The sequence below is a fragment of the Dendropsophus ebraccatus genome, chromosome 8 (assembly GCF_027789765.1).
Source record: "Dendropsophus ebraccatus isolate aDenEbr1 chromosome 8, aDenEbr1.pat, whole genome shotgun sequence".
Taxonomy (NCBI): domain Eukaryota; kingdom Metazoa; phylum Chordata; class Amphibia; order Anura; family Hylidae; genus Dendropsophus; species Dendropsophus ebraccatus.
In genome coordinates, this window is record NC_091461.1 from 121885791 (window position 1) to 121898681 (window position 12891).

A 12891-nucleotide genomic window follows, 5' to 3' on the forward strand; every position below is an offset into this window, starting at 1 on the left:
GCTTTTAGGCTTCTGATCTGTAGTATCACTCCTGGATCGTATCCTGCATGTGGTGGTAAATAACTGCGGAGAAGGGATCCCTACAGAACAGGAGGGGGTCAGACGATCATGGGACGGAAGTTGCAGATGCGTATTTAATGTCTGTAAGACCCAATGAGATTTATGGGCTGGGCCTAAGACCTTTTCCCTAACTAATCTGCCTTTTGTGACTCTCCGTCCTCTCACACAGTACAGACTCACCAATCGCCATGGATTTTACACATTCACAGCAGAAATCTGTAAGTGACCCTGGGGGCAGATCGGCCGCTGTATAATCCATGTATAAGTCTTTGTTGATGTTGACACAGTTCATTATTTATCTGTATCCAATGGATTGTTATTGGAACGGACACTGTGTTTGCCTGAATATAGGACAGTGTCTTATAATAATAGGTTAGGTTTTATTTTCAGGTGATATCTTATTTATCCATAAAGAATTATTCACAAGTCACATGTACAGTATGGCAGCTTCCAGCCACCACTCGTACAGCACAGCAGGGACAGTGTATGGTATGGCGGTAGGTGATGGGATAATGTCACATCTGGTGGGTAGGGAACAATAAGGATGGCAGCAGGTGCCAGGCCCCTTGATGTCTTGCCTGCACATTTACAAGTGACAGCCGTGGAAGGGAACATTAGGGGTTGGTGGCAGGTGATGGTCTTCATGTCCTGCATGCAGCTACTCTGCATTGGATGGTGAAGGCAGGGGGCAACTGTGGTGGGCTAAAAGAATCCCAGCTGAATGTCATGGTGTTCTGCTCGGCGGGCATGTTTCCAAATAGGGATGGTCTGAAACTGCCTAACGCTTGGCATCAGGTTCCTGCTGTCTGCCCGCTCCGTGCAGTGGGTGGATACAGCGGGAGGACCGCCTGGAAAACTGGGATACAGGCTATGGCTGTATCCCAGTTTTCCAGGCGGTCCTCCCGCTGTATCCACCCTTTCCACGGAGCGGGCAGACAGTGGGAATCATTACCGAGAGTTCGGGTTTGTACCATCCCTATTTCCAAACAAAGGCTTACTTTCGGGGGAGGCCTTATATTTAGCAAAACCTCTACTAGGTCTTACTTTCCGGGGATGTCCAAGGGTTCTACATTGTGACCTTCCCGCTCATTCTACTGAACAATCCGACCCTGACCGATCAACACTTTGGTCTCTCTGACATATTAAGTTTTTGTTTTTGTCTTTAACCAGAAACTCTAAACTGAGTCAGAGTGGCTGAAACCTCTGCACCAAAATTGGCCAATCAGAATCGGTCATTCAGAAGAGCGCGTGCCAATACAGATAGCTACAGGAGCAGGGTGATCCCGGATGTCACAAGGCTCAGTCTACACCTTTACCTCATGATAGTCGCCCACACGTTCCCATTTACACAGGAAGACCTGTGACTGCACATAATTCCTGTTATTTTCAACTGATCTCTGGCCCTTTTACACAGGCTGATTATCTCCCCATGTGGTTCTCCATCTGACGCTACAGCTACTACTCTTAAGTTTTTGTTTTTTTTTGACTCATTGTAAGCAATAACTGTGTGTGAACATGTGTTTATTATGAATGTGCAGGCGTTAATTACTTTTATGTGTAACAACTCCTGCAAGTCATAGAGTTCAGTTGCTCCTATATGCCCAGATATGTAGACTTACAGTCCAAGAGGCCACTATTAGTGTAGGTCCAACTCTAGGAGGTCACCTTAACGCTGTGAATTGGTACATTCTGTTTGATCAAACAGTTTGCTAAGAACTTCTTTTTTTTTTTATAAAAAACTTAAATGCAATATAGCACTTGCAGTAGCTTTCAGGTTTTTCTGACTACTCTCCCACTTTCCAATAAGTCAGGCACACCTGGTGCAAAGGGGTTAGAAAAAGCAGGCTACTTTCTTCCAGAATGAGTACTTGTCCCGTCATCAAAGTTGGGGGTTTTGCAGAGTGTCAGAAATGATGGCATGTCCTATAGTTGTCCAAAATTCTGGCACGGATGCCCCATAGAAGCTATAGGGAATGCAGGACAGCTCTGCATCTGGAAACCTCGCCAGAATTCTTGGGCCAATCTTGTCCCTTTAAAGGAGTCAACCACTATATAGTAACATAATTCAGTGTACAATATTAGTAACTGCACTCGCTGTATATACTGACAGCAGCCCCCCTTGAGAGTGTGTATAGTTAAAGGGGTAGTTCATAAAAACTTTCAACCCAGCTGGTGTTAGAAAGTCATACAGATCTGTAAATTTATATCTATAAAACAAAATCTCCAGTATTTATCAGCTGCTGTATGTCCTGCAGGAAGTGGTGTATTCTTACCAGTCTGGAAAGCAGGAGAGGTTATCTATGGAGATTTACTGCTGTTCTGGACAGAGGTGGCAGCAGAGAGCACTGTGTCAGACTGGAAAGAATACACCACTTCCTGCAGGACATAAAGTAGCTGATAAGTACGGGAAGACTGGAGATTTTATAATGGAATTAAATTACAAATTTCTGGCACCAGTTGATTTGAAAAAATTGGGTGAACAACCCCTTTAATGGGGAAAATCGTCAGCAGCATGCGTAGTTATCATCCACCTTGTTCTGTGCCAGTCCATCCCTATAGCTCTCCCCCCGACAGATGTATGGATGATCTGCCCCCTGTCAGCCAAGGACTGCACTGCATGTAGTGATCTGGGGGAGGGGAGAATCCGCTTTCTGTTTCTGCTGCATTTCCATTTCTTTATCCTTAGGGAACAGTATAAATCTAATATAAATATGACAATGGAAAGCGGCGTCACTTCAACACAAAACAAAAGGCAACTACACAATCGGTGCAACATCCAAGATGAGCGGCAGCAGAAACCTTCTCATGTGCTGCTGCTTCTTCCTTTTTCTCTTGATGATAGAACAGAAATGCCCAATATGTTCCTTGTTCCTTAGCAGCACCCTGACCCGTAATCACTGTATTATGATACTGCAGCGTATACTGTATTCTTATGACTGAGAGCAAAACCTTACTGCTTCAAGCCCCGGCTGTGGATAGAAGGGGGTGCCGAACAACTTCCTTCCATTGATGAACGCCTTCATGATAAAGTTAGTCACTGCGGGAGAATAAAAGATGAACTTTACTGATCCTTCCATCCACAAACAATATACAGAAACATATGCAAAAAATTAATTGAACTTTAAAAAGAATTCTCCGGAGAATTTTTCTCCAAATTTTCTTCCAAAAAGTCAGTAGTTATACAAATTTGTAAATTATTTTTAAGTAAAAAAATTCTCCAGCCTTCCAGTACTTATCAGCTGCTCTATGTCCTGCAGGAAGTGGTGTATTCTCTCCAGTCTGACACAGTGCTCTCTGCTGCCACCTCTGTCCATGTCAGCAACTGTCCAGAGCAGGAGAGGTTTTCTATAGGGATTTGCTGCTGCTCTGGACAGTTCCTGACATGGACAGAGGTGGCAGCAGAGAACACTGTGTCAGACTGGAGAGAAAACACCACTTCCTGCAGGACATACAGCAGCTGATAAGTACTGGAAGACTCGAGATTTATAAAACAGAAGTAAATTACAAATCAGTGTAACTTTCTGACATGAGCTGATTTAAGAGAACACGTTTGTCAGAGTACCCCTTTAATTCCTGCTCCATTGTTCTCAGTAGAGATCCTCAGCAGCCAGAAGTTATTTTCTCTTTCTATTGAGAACACAAGTATGCCTGACTGAACGTGAATGGGAAGGGAATAGATGTAATGTCTGGCTCACACCGCTCGGGGCTGCCCCCCGTCTCGCCTTCATTATTTTGTGTTCTGAGAATATTGTTGGGTGTTGGCGCCATCGCAGCTTTGCCTCTGAGCTTACAGATGTTACACTGCTGAAAGTGTATAGGACGGTCTAGGACGGTCTGTATTTTTAAGGTGGACAGTAGGAATCAGGTCTCAGTGTATGAAAAACTTATGGACAAAACTGCACCAATTTCCATATAAACCACATAGGAGAAAGGATCCCATTATAATAATAGTATACTCACTTTTTCTTGAGACTCCGGCTCCAAGGTTATGATTGAGATCAAATGGATCTACAACATGAGAATGAGCAGGGAGAGATTACAGTCATGTATACAGTATATACCTCCGCCCTCGAGCCCCAGTGATACAAACCTTCAATGGAGATGCACTTAGACGTCCATTGTTTCTCAAATGTGGTGAGTAACTTCTTCTGCCTGATGCTGATGACGTACTCCTTAAAGTCAAACTCTTCTGTGTAAAACCTGAGGAACCCGAGCCACAGCTCCCCGAGAGATTCCGTGTTCTGTCCCAGAGATGGAAACCGGCTTCTCTGTAACAAAAAAAAAATTCTCAATAGGAGACCCCCCTGATGAAGTCTGCTTTGAATTTGTCAGGTGTGAACTGCTACCAGGAAACAGGAGGCTTACACTTTAGTGATGATCTGACTCATAAGGTATGTCCCTTGTCATTAGCTTCGTCTACAGCCGGCCTATACAGTATGTCCACAGCAGGGGTACAGGGAGCCCACTGCCACAAAAAAAGACCCCAGTATCACTAGGCAGAGAGACCAAGCGACCTCATGTAGCCGGAGGTATAATGCTGCCTCCGGCCAGAAGGGTGATTAGCAGGGTTAGGAGCCAATGGCTGCACACACTTCTGATTAAAGAGGTTGTGCACCCCCAAAAAAATCTTTCAAATCAATGAGTCTCAGCAAATGCCAGAGATTTGTAGTTTACTTCTGGTGTATTCTTTCCAGTCTGACACAGTGCTCTCTGCTGCCACCTCTGTCCATGTCAGGAACTGTCCAGAGCAGCAGCAAATCCCCATAGAAAACCTTTCCTGCTCTGGACAGTTCCTGACATGGACAGAGGTGGCAGCAGAGAGCACTGTGTCAGACTGGAGAGAATACACCACTTCCTGCAGGACATACAGCAGCTGATAATCACTGCAAGACGAGATTTTTTTAATAGACGTAAACTAAAAATATCTGGCACTTGCTGGGACCAGTTGATCTGAAATAAAAATGTTTTTTTTTTTTGTGAACTATCCCTTTAAGAGCGCGTGGCCCAGAAATTCTGGATAGTTTCCAGATGTGCATCCAGAGCTGTCCCTATAGCTTCTATGGCAGGGATGTCAAACTCAGGCCCTCAAGCTGTTGCAAAACTACAAGTCCCATCATGCCTGGACAGCCAAAGCTTTAGCTGTCTAGGCATGATGGGAATTGTAGTTTTAAAACAGCTGAAGGGCCTGAGTTTGGCACGTCTGTTCTATGGGGCATTATAGAATATGTCCTATAATTTCCGGGCCCATACACACCCTTCAGGGAAAAAAAAAAAAACTCTTTGAAGAAAGGGTGTCTGTGCCCCATAGAACCCTAGAGGTCAGTAAATCTATCCATATATTTTTTTTTTAAGTAAAAAAGGGGCCGTAATCCAGGTTCCCAGTCTGGTAATAGCGTACTCACCAACTCTTCAGTGTTATCAAAGAAAAAGGCGTTCCAGCCGTCCACCATCCTCCGTGGGATAACCTGCCCGTCGTATATCTAAGGATATCAGAAAGAAGATGCTGAACACAGGGCTTGTCTGATTTACAACACATTAGCAAATACTTTGTTAGGGAATCCTCATTTATTAAAAGGGATTTATCTCCTTCAAATCAACTGGTGCCAGAGATTTGTAATTTACTTCTATTAAAAAATATACAGTCGTCCAGTACTTATCAGCTGCTGTATGTCCTGCAGGAAGTGGTGTATTCTCTCCAGTCTGATACAGCACTCTCTGCTGCCACCTCTGTCCATGTCAGGAACTGTCCAGAGCAGGAGCGGTTTTCTAAGGGGATTTGCTGCTGCTCCGGACAGTTCCTGACATGGACAGAGGTGGAAGCAGAGAGCACTGTGTCAGACTGGAGAGAATACACCACTTCCTGCAGGACATACAGCAGCTGATAAGTACTGGAAGACTGTAGATTTTTATATAGAAGTAATTTACCAATCTCTGGCACAAGTTCAAATGAAAGAAAAGAAAATTTAGTGAACTACCCCTTTAATTGGAGCTGTGGGGGACCAGGAATGGCCATGCAATACATTCTTTAGTCCAGGCATGGGCGAACCTGCGGCCCTCCAGCTGTTGCAAAACTACAATTCCCATCATGCCTGGGCTGCCAAAGCCTTTGGCTTTGGCAGCCCAGGCATGATGGAAATTGTAGTTTTGCAACAGCTGGAGGGACGCAGGTTCCCCCATCCCTGCTTTAGTCTTAGGGTGCTTTTACACAGAGAGATTTATCTGACAGATCTTTGAAGCCAAAGCCAAGAATAGACTATAAACAGAGAACAGGTCATAAAGGAAAGAGATTTTTCCTCGTTTCAAATCTATTCCTGGCTTTGGCTTCAAAAATCTATCAGATAAATCTCTTTGTGTAAAGGCACCATTAAAGAATGACTCCATTTTCATTATTTCCTGCAGGGTGAGCGGCCTCTACTGGATTCCTGGGGATCCTAGTCGCGGGGACCTTACGTACTAGGCTCCGTCGCCAGTTCTCACCTCTTGTAGCACCGGTATGACAGGTGGTCTTCTCTGCTGAAGGAAATACAGGACCATGAGGATGTAAGCGTAGGAAGATAGGCTGCCTCTGGACGCATCGCCGATATCACAGCGCTGAAACAATGAGAACAATGAGGAGTGATAGGAAAGTAAGAGGTGGGGCAGCAGCTGCCACCCTGCATACACACTGGCCATTGGGTGCAGGCAGCTTTTACTTTTCCCTCTTTACATCTCATTCATTTTATATAGAGTCCACGCAGCAATACAATAACAGCACCCCGCTCATCCGCCAACAATCCCCGTCCACAATACAATAACAGCTCCCCCTCACCCCCGGCAGGCCTGTCGGCCAACAGCATCAATCACCTTAGCAAAGTACTTGACTGTGTATCCCAGGTATTTCACTCTCGGGTCAATGACGGCATAGGTCGCCAGCATCCGGGTGTTGTGCTGAGCCTGGATGGGACACGGACATAGAAACGCGTTAGTCACAGCATTTGTTGGGATTGTAAGAACCTCATCCCAAGATTAACAGGATAGATCGGGGGGGGGGGGGGTCTGACTAAATGCTTGGTCACCCCACCCCCGCAATCATTATCCATGGAACATTACTGAGCATTAAAATATTTTAAATCAGCTGGTGTCAAAAAGTTATACAGATTTGTAATTTACTTCTATTTAAAAATCTCCAGTCGTCCAGTACTTATCCGCTGCTGTATGTCCTGCAGGAAGTGGTGTATACTCTCCAGTCTGACACAGTGCTCTCTGCTGCCACCTCTGTCCATGTCAGGAACTGTCCAGAGCAGCAGCAAATCCCCATAGAAAACCTCTCCTGCTCTGGGCAGTTCCTGACATGGACAGAGGTGGCAGCAGAGAGCACTGTGTCAGACTGGAGAGAATACACCACTTCCAGCATAACATACAGCTGCTGATAAGTACTGGAAGACTGGAGACTTTTAAATAGAAGTAATTTACAAACAACATTTTGACGCTAGTTCATTTGAAAGAAAAAAAAACATTTTGCCAGAGCTCCCCTTTAAAAAAATATATGTATGGAAATGCCATAAAAAATGGAGTGGTGTCTGAGCATAAAGCGGCCAAGCACTCACCTGTGACGCTAGCTAGAGGAATACCACATGCAGTGTGGATAGGTAAAAATACCTGTAAAAAGGATATCTAGGACTAGAAGAACAAAGCAGTTTTCTTGTTGCAAAAACAACACCAAGCCTGTCCTCAGGTAGCGTGTGGTATTACATCTCAACTTCATTTACTTCGATGGAACAGAGCTGCAATGGTGCTGTTTTTGGAAGAAAGCAGCTATGTTTTTTTTTATAATACCAGACATCCCCTTTAAGGGCACTTTAACACAAGGTGGGGCCCCTGCAGGCTTCACTGTGGTATATAGGATGTTTAACAGTTTCCCTCCAACTATACAGAACCTACCAAAGTGTTATAGAGACTGATGTCTCCTTCTACTCCGCTCTCCCTGTGCTCAAACTTCACAATAGGGACTTTGGCCGTTGTTATTGGTAAAATATTTTTTAAACCTAGAAAAAATAAAAAGGAAAACCCAGTAAATACCATTAGAGAGGTGGTGTGTAGTGTACAGTGGGATATAGTGTGTGTGTACAGACATGGACCTACCCGGGTGTCTCTTTAAGACCTTCGCCAATCCTTCAATGATTTCTTTGCAATTTAGTTTCTGCAAAAGAGAATGAAATACAAATGAGTCTTCTGTGTCTCCTCGGCTGTCATCAAACTAATCATATTATATACTACTATATACTATACACTACTACTATACACAATACCTCATAGGCTCTAAAAACAGGGTTGCCAAAAATTTGAAAAAGCACAGCTTCTTTACAGCAAAAACAGCGCCACCGCTGTCCTCGGGTTGTGTGTGCTATTACAATTTAGCTCCAGTCACTTCAAAAGAACTGGACTACAATACCCAGACACTCAAACTGAGAACAGGAGAGGCGCAGTTTGTGGAAGAAACCAGTCATGTTTTTCTAAGCTTGAAGAACACTTTAAAGGGGTACTCCAGCGATATTTTTTTCTTTCAAATCAACCGGTGTCAGAAAGTTATACTGATTTATAATTTACTTCTAATTAAAAATACGAAGTCTTTCTGTACTTCTCAGCTGCTGTATGTCCTGCAGGAAGTGGTGTATTCTCTCCAGTCTGACACAGTGCTTTCTGCTGACACCTCTGTCCATGTCAGGAACTGTGCATTATGTAAACAGGCAACAATTGTTGCGTCATTTAGGCCATTTTAGGCTCCGTCCTTAAGGGGTTAAAGGGGTACTCTGTAGATTTTTTTTTTTCTTTCAAATCAGCTGGTATCGGGAAGTTATATAGATATATATATTGCTTTTATTTCAAAATCTCCAGTCTTCCAGTACTTATCAGCTGCTGTATGCCCTGCAGAAAGTGGTGTATTCTCTCCAGTCTGACACAGTGCTCTCTGCTGCCGTCTCTGTCCATGTCAGGAACTGTCCAGAGCAGCAGCAAATCCCCATAGAAAACCTCTCCTGCTCTGGACAGATGTGGCAGCAGAGAGCACATACAGCAGAGGACATACAGCAACTGATAAGTACTGGGAGATTGGAGATTTTTAAATAGAAGTAAATTACAAATCTGTACAACTTTCCAAAATTATCACTGGAGTACCCCTTTATTAAATTGCTGCTTTTCTAGTAACAGAAGCATGGGCCTGTCTAGTAGGGAATCTCCGGTCGCATGCACTGAGGATCTGCTCTGTTCTGACGTACTGATGCCATCTACCCCCATACGTGGTTCATTATCGGGATTTTAATTCCTCTGGGCCCCTCTGCAGCCCACCTGCCCAGTATAAGAGCAATCCTGATCCTGCAACCACTGAATGATCACTAGACAATCTCTTACCTCTGCATTTTCGTGGCCTTCAATGGTCATACAGATGTCCAGATCGCTGTCCCGAAACCCAAATCCATTCTTAGAGGAACCGAACAAGCACAGCCTGGCATTACCTATGTGGAACATGCAGATGCTAATATTTTCTCCTATGGAGGATGGATTGTCACTTTTTTATACACTTTCATCTTATGAAAGACTCTAAAAGGGGTTCCTGGGACTGTACACTGAGGCCATCCTGTGTAACTGGGGGAGTCCGGACCTCAGGAACCCCTTCAACCAGTAGAATGAGGGGGCAGTGTGTGCAGTGTGTGTCACAGCCATGTCCCTTGCATGTGCTGCTATATCTGGCTTTGAAGATCAGCCCATCTAAAGCAAATGTGCTAATCGCAGATACAGAAAAAACTTTTTTGCAGTACCTGCTCGGCGCCACGGTCCTTCCTTCAAAACACCGCCAGGTTTTCGGCGCCGTTTTTTGCTCAGGCGCTAACCTGGTTCGGAGCACTAGAGACAGGCCCAGCGCCCCCTGTGTGCCCAAAACCCCTCCCCTTGGTGACGCGTCTCCATTAAAATTAAGCACGGAAGCATCACTGAGCATGGTCACAATGGGGGGGGGGAGGACCGTGCCACTAGGATTCCCGTGCTGGCGCTGAGCAGGTACTGCAAAAAAAACATTTCAGTGCCTTTGATGGTACATTCCCTTTAAGTCCCACAAATGGTGCTATATGCTGCCCCTGGATTCAATGTCTTTCCACTTACTTTACCTCATCATTCAAGTTACTTTGACTAAGCTGCAGTTCCAGACGAGGCAGCATAAACTCTGTCAGGGTGTCTTCACACCTACCGGATCCGCTGCGAGTATGTGCTATCATAGGCATGAATGGGTACTGGATCCGCAGCGGATCTCACTGCGAATCTGCAGCGTCAAATCTGCTGCGGATCCGGTAGGTGTGAAGGCACCCTGTGTACGTCAGTAAATGCCCTAGAACAGTGCATTCCAACCTGTGGCTCACCAGCAAAGCTACAACCTTCAGCACCTGGCTGTCAGAGCATAGTGGGGGCTGGAGAGCCATGGTTTGGGGAACACTGTGCTTGAGTAGAGAAGGCCCAAACTGAGGCAAAACTTCAACTCCCATCATGCCTGGACAGCCTGTTGTAGTTGGAGGTGCACAGGTATCCTCTCTCTCCTGACTCACCGTTGAACTCCTTCCGGATAAATCTCTCCAGGTAGATGAGGATCTGCTCCCGATTGTGCTGCTCGGCGGCGCTGGGAGATAATTCATCTGCACGAAAAGGACAAATCAGTCTGTGAACACGGAAAATATCTGATGCGCTTTGTGTTTCTGATCACTATAAGATGCACGCGGCGTATTCTCAAGGATTCTGAAACATACCGTAACATCTCCTGCACACTCGATCCAGTATATCCCGGAATCTGGGGGTCATGTTGGGCAGAGGCTTCAGGTCGATCTTCTTGAAGTCTTCCGGACAGTCGTCTTTGGAGTGCCCATCGCGCTTGCAAATGCTGCAGACTATTGTGGGCGGCTGTAGGAGAATACATTGTATTAGTAACAGCAAACTTTACACACAATTCACTGTACAGGCTAGTTAGAGGGGAACTCCAGAGGAAGATACATAGTTTTCAAAACAACTGTTGTAATAAACGTATACAGATTTGTTATTTACTTCTATTTAAAAATCTTCAGTCTTCCAGTACTTATCAGCTGCTGTATGTGGTGTATTCCCTTCAGTGTGACACAGTTGAAGTAAACTACAAATCTATTGCGTTTCATGGCAGAAGATGATTTAAAAGAAAAAAAAATTGGCCAACAACCCCTTTAAGTCTATACATCCAAAATACCTTCCCTGGATATAATCTTAATGTAGTTGGAGAAGTTTTCGAGAAAATGATCTATTGGTTCAACATTTATTATAGCATCACAATCTCTATTATGGCTCAAAAAAACGGAACTATTTAAAGGGCATTTCCACTTGAGCTTATTATAAGCAGCTGACCGCTGGGACCCCCACCAATCACAATGAATGGAACGTTCAGCACCATTCATTCTCTAAGGGGCCACAAAATGCCTAGCCCCTTCTCGATACTAGTGAGGGTCCCCCGGCGATCAGCTTGTTGTCCCCGGACAGAGGATCACAAGCTCAGATGGTAATACCCCTTTCCCAGACAGAGGATAACCGACATATAGAGGTCTCCTGCTTGTACTCAATACAGTAAGGGATATAGATTCCTGCCACTAGGAGGCGGACACAAGGGCAAATGTTTTGGGCTCCTCCCACCCGCGGGAAGCGAGGTCATCAATGTTACTTCCTCCTCTCCCTCAGAAAATGATGGCGGCTCAGAGACACACAACTGCCATCTCAGATTGGTCATATCAAGTTATCTCATCTGACATTAAAGTGATACCCCAGTGTCCTGTGTCGGCCAGTGTCACTAAGGCGTCCGTTGAACCGACTCTCTGGCCTGATCACAGGTGGAGCGCAGCTACCAGCACCGGACAGAGGAAGAGAGAGGGGGCTAAACACGTCTGCAGGTGACACTGTCCATCGATGAAATGAAGCGATTTTAGGGCATAAAGGCAAGTGTCATATAGGTATATATCTTATGAGAGAAATCTTCCCAGAATGCCCCTTGTTTCCCCAGAGACTATAATAGAATTGAAAAGTCACTTTTAGGGTGCCTTCACACACGCCGGATCCGCAGCAGATTTGATGGTGTGTTAATTTATTTGGATCTAATATGCTGCAGATCCGCATCAGAAAATTCACTGTGATACGGTGTGTGAAGCTACCCTTAGGGAGCGTTCACACGGACAGGATCCGCAGCTGATTTGATGGCGCAGATTAGATTGAAAGTAAATCTTCAACTTCAAATCTGCTGTGGATCCTGTACGTGTGAACGCACCCTTATGAATTTATTAAAATATACTAGGAAATGTGTGTCCTGGAACAGGCTTTAAGAAGACCTCCGCCTACTATGTACAGTATTAGTTGCTATGGGAGCTCCGACCTCTCTGCCCATAAGGTGTATGCCCGATTATGCAGAGATCCTTGGATTTCCCCCCCTATGGATTTCGGGTGTAAGGGGTGACCATCACATCACGTCCCTCCTATCAGTATACGCTTCTAGTGTGCTGGGTGTGTACGGGTCTCCGAGACTCAAACTTAAAGTATTGTATTGCCCCCCCCCAAAAGTTATACAAATCCCCAATATAAACTTATTACGGGAAATGCACCTAAGGGGGGAGATTTATCAAACATGGTGTAAAGTGAAACTGGCCCAGTCGCCCCCGGCAACCAATCAGATTCCACTTTTTATTCCTCACAGACTCTTTGGAAAATGAAAGGTGGAATCATGTTTAATAAAATCCCTGCACGTACTACTGCATCAAGGCTTCACTTCCCGGATAACGTGGTGATGTCACTTCCTGGATAACA

General features: G+C 45.0%; 1 protein-coding gene across 1 annotated transcript in view; it reads right to left on the bottom strand.

The window, feature by feature from the left end:
• Window positions 1–12891, bottom strand: part of TUT4 (terminal uridylyl transferase 4) — a 53441-nt gene that overhangs the window by 11719 nt on the left and 28831 nt on the right. Inside the window, exons 14-24 of the mRNA XM_069981620.1 lie at window positions 10830–10980; window positions 10632–10718; window positions 9448–9551; window positions 8182–8239; window positions 7981–8084; window positions 6904–6993; window positions 6538–6651; window positions 5463–5540; window positions 4151–4328; window positions 4021–4068; window positions 3015–3097 (exon numbers count right to left, since the gene is read on the bottom strand). Coding sequence (XP_069837721.1) covers window positions 3015–3097; window positions 4021–4068; window positions 4151–4328; window positions 5463–5540; window positions 6538–6651; window positions 6904–6993; window positions 7981–8084; window positions 8182–8239; window positions 9448–9551; window positions 10632–10718; window positions 10830–10980 — 1095 coding nt within the window. The remainder of the gene's footprint in view (window positions 1–3014; window positions 3098–4020; window positions 4069–4150; window positions 4329–5462; window positions 5541–6537; window positions 6652–6903; window positions 6994–7980; window positions 8085–8181; window positions 8240–9447; window positions 9552–10631; window positions 10719–10829; window positions 10981–12891) is intronic.